The 7,967-nt window shown below is 43.6% G+C and overlaps 1 protein-coding gene across 1 annotated transcript in view; it reads left to right on the top strand.

Annotated features, from left to right (window-relative positions):
* B3galt9 (beta-1,3-galactosyltransferase 9) overlaps positions 1–7,681 on the top strand; it is a 33,876-nt gene extending 26,195 nt beyond the window's left edge. Inside the window, exon 2 of the mRNA XM_085834992.1 lies at positions 6,578–7,681. Within this exon, the coding sequence (XP_085691118.1) occupies positions 6,578–7,681 (1,104 nt within the window). The remainder of the gene's footprint in view (positions 1–6,577) is intronic.
* Positions 7,682–7,967: the final 286 nt, after the last annotated feature.

Genomic DNA, 7,967 nt, shown 5'->3' with positions numbered 1-7,967 from the left:
CCATGCTGACTGATTCTCTTGCTGCCACCATGAGTTTCCCATCTGACATCAGTAAGCCTTTCTCTGCTGTCTCTGTGTAACCAGTTCAGCAGACGGTACTGAGAGTTGGTGGGATCACTGTCGAGAAGGGCTTTTGACTAGGCTTAATGTTGCAACAGGAGGGTGAGAGGTGTAGGACACTGTCTCCCAGACAATTCTGAGTGACTTAATGACAACACTCTCGGCAGCTTGATTACACAGCCAGAGAAGGGACTGAATCAGTCACAGTTATGAAAGTTTATGTTTGGGCCAATCTCAGCCTTTCTCCTTTGAACCAGTCATAGCAGTCAGAGAAGCTTTGAGGCCACAAGAAGTGCCCCACCTGTGGTGTAGACAGAAATAGTTTCAAGGTCATCTAATTTCACTAATGCTTGGGATAGCCAGGAATCTGGTACAAGCTCTATCTTAGAACCCTGATGGGTTGTACCTTCTGGATCTGGGGCAATCATCTGCAATTGTGCATTCTTCTCAAGGCATCCTTGGACTGTTCAAGGCGCTGGCGTAAGGGTAGTATCGACTAGCTATTTGACTAATAGTTTCTTTGCTCAAGGCAGTGAGGGTGCAAGGCAGAACCCAACAGTTGTTAATTAGGGAGTCAAAATTGTCACATCCCCCACCTTCTTATTCATATGAAGTGAATATTAGACGGGTGGCTTTCAGTAAGGATTTAAATAACTTATCATTAACACTAATAATGATTTTTATTAGTCTGACAGTGCTTTTCTTTAAATTAAACTTTAAGGGCTTGAGAGAAAGCTCAGCAGTTAAGGGTACTTGCTACTTTTTCAGAGGACCCAAGTTAAATTCCCAGCACCCACATGGTGGCTCACAGTGTTTGTAACTCCAGTCCCAGGGGATCTGATACCCTTTTCTGATCTGGGTACCAGGAATGCAAGTAATACATAGATATGCATGCAAGAAAAAACACCTAGACACATAACAAAAAGTGTGTGTTTGTGTGTACATACCATGATGCATGTGTGGAGGTCAGAGGACAATTTACAAGAGTTAGTTCTTCCCCTTTTACCTCCCGAACCATCTCAGTGCTTTAAGGATGCTCAACACCTGCTCAGTGACCTAGGGAGACTGTGCCCTCCTCCTCTGTCCCAATCACACTCTCATCATACTGTCTTCAGGACTGGACACAAAGCAGCAAGACTTTCAGTATTAAGAACCAGATCTGAGAGGCACAGCGGCTCACCCACCACAGGAGCCACTAAGAAGTACAAATATGTGCAGATTCCTGCCTGAGTTTACTTCCTTGTCACGCCCTAAGGACTGTCAGATTCCTGCCTGAAGCCCATTTCCTTGTCCTTGGCCAATGTCAGATTCCTTGCTAAGCGGTCCCCAGAAGGTTCTCCACAGCTGAGATGCTGGGTGAGATAACAGGGCCAGTACTGAAGAGCTCACTGTTATGATGTGAGTGCTAGAGAACAGACAGCTTCACCAACTCAGCTACCACCAGGCCCAGAGCCAGGGTTGTCCCACCCCAGGATCTACCGCTTCTCTAAACTGCTGGAGTCCATGAAGCTGCAGGACCTCTTTGACACGGGGCTAGGGCTACAAAAGGATATCCAAAAGGAGTCTCAGTAAGGATCAGTATTGATAGTGAGTAGCAGAAACCAGACCAATGACTCATTGCAATGAACATTTGCAAGTAAAGATGTGTGGACAGAAGGGTATACTGTGGGACACACTACAACTTCCATGACCAGATTTTTCATTTTGTTATTTTCTTTTGTGGGGAAGGAGGTTACAAGAGTGCAGGGCAGATACAAAGGGATTGGAGATGAGTGGATTGAGGTACATGATGTGAAATTCACAAAGAATCAATAAAAAGATTTTAACACCCCCCCAAAAAAAACCCAGAACTGTGTCAAGTGTTCCATACATGTAAACACTTTATATGCTATTTAAATTCCTACCTTTTTATAAGGTAGTTACTATTATTACCTCTGTATTTAAAGATGAGGAAACTCCTTTAGAGATGAGGTTAAAAAGAGGTTTGGGTATCTTGCCTAAGGTCACAATTGAGGGATTTAGGGACAAACGGACTTCAGAGCACAAACTAGCCTTCTGTGCCTGTTGGGCTAGTAAGCTACATTCACGGGCATTCACATACCTGTATCTTATCTAATTCGGAACCAATGTTGCTGCTTCCAGGGGCTGTGTGGATGTCTGCGGTCCACACTGCCGCTGAAAACCATGTGGAAATCCACGATCCAGGCCACCATCGGCTGCTATGGGCTAGAAACATTCTTTTGCAGTCGTATCAATGGTTGCAGACTCATAACTGAGAATGAGAGACAGTGGAGGCTTCTGTGACACCCCCACCCCCCCAAAAGAAACAATCCAGAGAGGAAGCTGTTGAAAGAGTTCTTAACAATTGTAATAAAGATGTTTGAAGTATAGCTCTTTACAGTAGATGGCTTCTAGTGGGAGGGAGGGGAAGGACAGTCATCTTTCAGGAGCTGGCCACTGGGAGTTTCACCATGCTCCAGTGAGCATGTGGGCAACACAAATTGGTCTTGGTGTATTTTTTTTTCTGAGGGGGAGGGTGCAAGGGTGAGAGAATGGACCTAGGTGAGATGGAAAGTGAGTGTCATCAGGTACACTGTGTGAAACCCCCAAATAATTAATAAAAATATTATGTTGGGGAAAATTGACTTTCAATTAAAAAAGATTTTTAAAAATTCCTAAGATTGGGGCTGGCGAGATGGCTCAGTGGGTAAGAGCACCCGACTGCTCTTCTGAAGGTCCGGAGTTCAAATCCCAGCAACCACATGGTGGCTCACAACCATCCGTAACAAGATCTGACGCCCTCTTCTGGAGTGTCTGAAGACAGCTACAGTGTACTTACATATAATAAATAAATAAATCTTAAAAAAAAATTCCTAAGATTGGAAGACAGTTATTCCTTAAGGGCATGCTTGCTTTGTATGTGTGTGTGTGTGTGTGTGTGTGTGTGATGCAGCCATAGTTCCTTTTCATTGTCCTATTTTTCAAAGTTTGACCTATTTTTCAAAGCAGCATACAAAGTTTTGTTTCATGATGGTATTTTAAAGCAAATTTGTTTTGTTGACTCTCCCATTTCCTTTTTCTTTCCCTAAGGACTTTTCTTTTTTATCTTTTTCTTTTTTTCTTAAAGATTTATTTATTATTATAGATAAGTACACTGTTGCTGTCTTCAGGCAGACCAGAAGAGGGCATCAGATCTCATTACAAGTGGTTATGAGCCACCATGTGGTTGCTGGGATTTGAACTCAGGACCTTCAGAGGAGCAGTCAGTGCTCTTAACCACCGAGCCATTTCTCCAACCCAGGTCTTTTTCTTTTAAATCTTTTTTTTTTTTTAAGATTTATTTATTTTTATTATATGTAAGTACACTGTAGCTGTCTTCAGACAGACACTCCAGAAGAGGGCGCCAGATCTCGTTACGGATGGTTGTGAGCCACCATGTGGTTGCTGGGATTTGAACCTCGGACCTTCGGAAGAGCAGTCGGGTGCTCTTACCCACTGAGCCATCTCACCAGCCCCCCAGGTCTTTTTCTTAACCACAACAAAATGGCTGTAAATGGCAGACAGGGAGGCCAATAAATGCAGAGAAGATACAAATGGTAAAGGAGCAGAATGGCTGTGGCAAGAACATGACAATAAATAAGCTCAATGCCTTGTGGAGTAGCCCATGCTTTTAATCTCAGCACTTGGGAGGCAGAGGCAAGTGAACCCCTGTGAGTTCATGGGCTAGCCTGGTCTATAAGTCGAGTTTGGCCAGCCAGAGCTACAGAGAAATTGTCTCAAAAAATTAAAAAAACAAAATTGTGGAGAGCTTTCAGGGCCACTTGGCAGAAATCTGACATTGGCCAAGGACAAGGAAATGGGCTTCAGACAGGAATCTGACATTAGGCCATGACAAAGAAGTAAATTCAGGCAGGAATCTTAATTTTAGGGTTGAACAAAAGAAGTAGGCTTCAGGCAAGATTCGGGTTTTGGGCTTGGACAAGGAAGTGGGCTCAGGTATTTGGGTCATTGTGACAAGCTCTTGGAAACAACTGACACGGGAGTAATCACGTGACTTTGCTTATTGCTTTGCTACTTCCTTATTGTACTGCTAGCCCTTAATTACATGCATGTAATTAAAATGGTATAAAAGGGGATTGGGAAAAAAATAAACCTGCGTCAGTCTCAGAACTGGCTGGGGTCATGCTACAAAGTTGTCTAATTGTCTTTTCTTTCTTTTTTTTTTAATCCTCACTCCTGCCCTGGAGAACCTGTTGACTAAGTGGGCTTGGTCACAAAACAAACCAACAAAACATTGAAATTAGCCTGCAAGTAGAAACAGTGTTTAGCATAACCCCTACATGCTTTTAGAAAACACCACATATCAAATGTTAAGTTTCTTCAGTGTAAGTTAAGATGGAATACGTGAAATCTTGTATTTGGAGATAAGCTTCCCTAAGGACGGTAATTTCTGTTTCTCTGTGGGGGTGGCTTTAACAGGGTTTCATGTAACTCAGCTCTGGTGCTTTCTCTTTCTCTCTCTCTTTTATCTTTTTCTTTTCTTTGTTTGTTTGTTTGTTTGTTTGTTTGCATAGCTCTGGCTGTCCTAAAATTCACTCTGTGGACCAGGCTGGACTCAGACTCACAGAGCTCCAACTGCGTCTGCTTTCCGAGTGCTGGGACTAAAGGTGTGCACCATCAGGAGCAGCAGTATTTCTTATAATTGATCTTACATAACTTAAGCCAGAAGTTCAGAATCCCTCCCCAAAAGACACATGTTAGACCTGAATATATGGGGCTGGTTAGATGGCTCAGTGGTAAGAGCACTTCTGCTCTTCTGAAGGTCCTGAGTTCAAATCCCAGCTACCATATGTTGGCTCACAACCATCTGTAATGAGATCTGACGCCCTCTTCTGGAGGGTCTGAAGACAGCTACAGTGTACATACATATAATAAAAATAAATACATCTAAAAAAAAAAAAAGACCTGAATATATGGTGTTTCTTTGGGGGAGGAAAAAATATGGGCTCACATACACTCCTTAAGGTTTAGAACACTTGTGCCATGTGCAAGTTCTGGGAATTAGGCACTGTTCCTGACACACACACATGTTTCTCTCCTTGGAAGGTGATGCTGTGTGAACATGATGTAGGTAAAGGGTTCTTTGGACTTCCACATGTATTTTACCTGGAACGCAGCATGACGAAAAGGAGTCTGTTCCATGAGACACACTGGGTGGACACGTGGAAACGTTTGCTTTCACCCCCCTTTGTTCTGGATTCTCACTGGCTGTAACATGATCAGCACTCACTGTCCTATCCTATGCAGGCAGCAGGTATTCTGGGACAAAAGCTCAGGGTGGTTAGCAAGAAACCTTAGCCTTAAAGTTTGAGGCTCAAAATACTGTTCTGCAATTGCTGGCTGGCTGGAGTTAGCCTGACATCCTATTGCGCTTACCTTGGCATAGGAACTTAATAATTTCTGAAGCCTTGAAATTGCCCACAGACAACATGCAGGTAAGTTTCTGGTGTATCTCTGAAGCATTTGATAGCTATTAAAATAGGTCGTTCTGCATGTAAATCATTAGCACTGAGAAAAACAGCAAGCAGTACAGTTTGTAACGGCAAGAGCTTGTTCTGTTTTGTATTTTCCTATTCAGTTGATATGGCAAAGGAAAAGTGGGAGTCAGGATTCCTCAGTGGTTGTGAGTGGACTTTAGATGGTGTCAGATCCAAATCCCAAGTATAAGCTTAATTTGGAAGTTAATCTATCTAAGACGGGTATCACTGGGGCTAAATGAAGCCAACTGTAAAGGACACAGCACAGTCGCTGGCACTCATCAAGCACTCAGTAGGAGGTGACTCTGTAAGTGGCTTCCTTACAGTAACGTTATAATAAACAGAGTTTTAATTTCTTCAAAGTTCCCTAGCTCTGTTCAATTCTGTACGCCCCTTCTAGACAGACACATTCCGTATCTTTGGGTGAGGTGGATTAAGCTGGACACCAGAATGCTCTCTGCAGATAATAGGAGTCTGCTCACACTGACTGACATGTCAGATGGGTTAGATTAGATGGAAAGTTGTACTAAAATGTAAATGTCCATCAGGAGATGGTGGACACCCAAAGCAACCACATCATGGAAAACAGTCCTTGACCTTTGTAATCAGAGAGGAAACTGACCCAGGTGCTCCCATTCAAGAACTATATTTGTGTTTCCAGTGCCTGCGCTTTCTTTGTATCACATAGCATCTAGTTTGTGTATATATATATATAAAATCTCTCATCCAAACAAGGAGGTGAACAACCGCCAATGTTGGGCTTGGGGGTTCACTTTCTGGCAAACACTCAACTCCATCACACTGGAGAAGAGGGAAACATAATCTCGTGACCCGGGAGACAGCCATCCAGTAGAGGAGAGAAGTAATAATAGAATAGAATGTACTGCTAAGGACCGTAAGAAGCCCACACAGGAGTCAGCAGATGGAATAAACAGGGATGGAATGGACCTTAAAGGGACATAACTCCTTTTCTCACTTAGGTGACACTCTGCCGACTTCGGACTCACCAGTGGTGTTTCATTCTCTTTAACGTCATACTGTTTCATGCATTGCTTTTTGGAGCTGACTTTGTAGAAGAATATTTCTTACATTCTTTGCCTCATGTGGATATGAAAATTCTCGACATTAAGGACAAGGCAAGAAAGTTGAACCTGGAACCTTTAAGAGGTAATCCCTCCAAGTATTATATCCTAAACCAGCCGGAGGTCTGTAATGGGAAAAGCATCTTTCTGCTCTCTCTTATCTTCAGTAGCCCAGGGAATGGAACAAGACGGGACCTCATCAGGAAAGCCTGGGGTAGTGTGACCACTGTCCAAGGCTACCCAATTCTCACGCTGTTTGCTCTGGGAATGCCAGCGTTGGTAACTACGCAGGAAGAGATAGAGGCGGAGTCTCAGAAGAATAATGATATCATTGAAGGGATCTTCTTGGACAGTTCTGAAAACCAAACCCTGAAGATCATCTCAATGACCCAGTGGGCTGTGGCCTTCTGTCCCAATGCCCTGTTCATACTCAAAGCTGACGAGGAGATGTTTATCAATCTACCAGGCTTGGTAGACTATCTTCTCAATCTGAAAGGTCACCTGGAAGGTATCTATTTAGGAAGAGTTATCCATCAGGATATACCTAACAGAGACCCCCATAGTCAAGAATTTGTCTCTCTTAGTGAGTACCCCGAAAAATACTACCCAGACTACTGCAGTGGTGAGGCCTTCATAATGTCCCAAGATGTGGCTCGGATGGTGTACGTGGTTTTGAATGAAGCACCTATTATGGTGCCCGCCGATGTATTTGTAGGGATCTGTGCTAAGTCCGTGGGCCTTATACCCATCCACAGTTCAAGGTTTTCTGGGGAAAGACACATCGCCTATAACAGATGCTGCTACAAGTTCATGTTTACATCTGCAGAAGTTACAGATGCTGAAACTTCCCTGGCATGGAAAGAAGTGAGTGATGGGAAAGAGTGTTCGCTGTTTGAGACTTATTCCGGGCTCATTTCCTGCAAGCTTCTGACATACCTTGACAGCTTCAAGCATTTTCACATGGGGAGCGCAAAAGACCATGCTGTGTATTTTGGGGACTAGTATTCACTCATTATTAGATGTCTTCTATTGTTTGTTTGTTTGTTTGTTTGTTTGTTTGAGACAGGGTTTCTCTGTGTAGCCCTGGCTGTCCTGGAACTCACTCTGTAGACCAGGCTGGCCTCGAACTCAGAAATCCGCCTGCCTCTGCCTCCCAAGTGCTGGGATTAAAGGCGTGGGCCACCACCGCCCGGCTTTAGATGTCTTCTTCTTAAAGTGCTGTTTTCCTGTTACAGAAGGTAACTCTCTGGGCCCGCGTTAGGTACCTGCTCTGAACCCATTCATACCT

The sequence above is a fragment of the Mus caroli genome, unplaced genomic scaffold, assembly GCF_978045245.1.
Source record: "Mus caroli unplaced genomic scaffold, Mus_caroli_1 scaffold_2, whole genome shotgun sequence".
NCBI lineage: Eukaryota > Metazoa > Chordata > Mammalia > Rodentia > Muridae > Mus > Mus caroli.
This window is presented reverse-complemented; position numbering and strand designations above follow the sequence as displayed.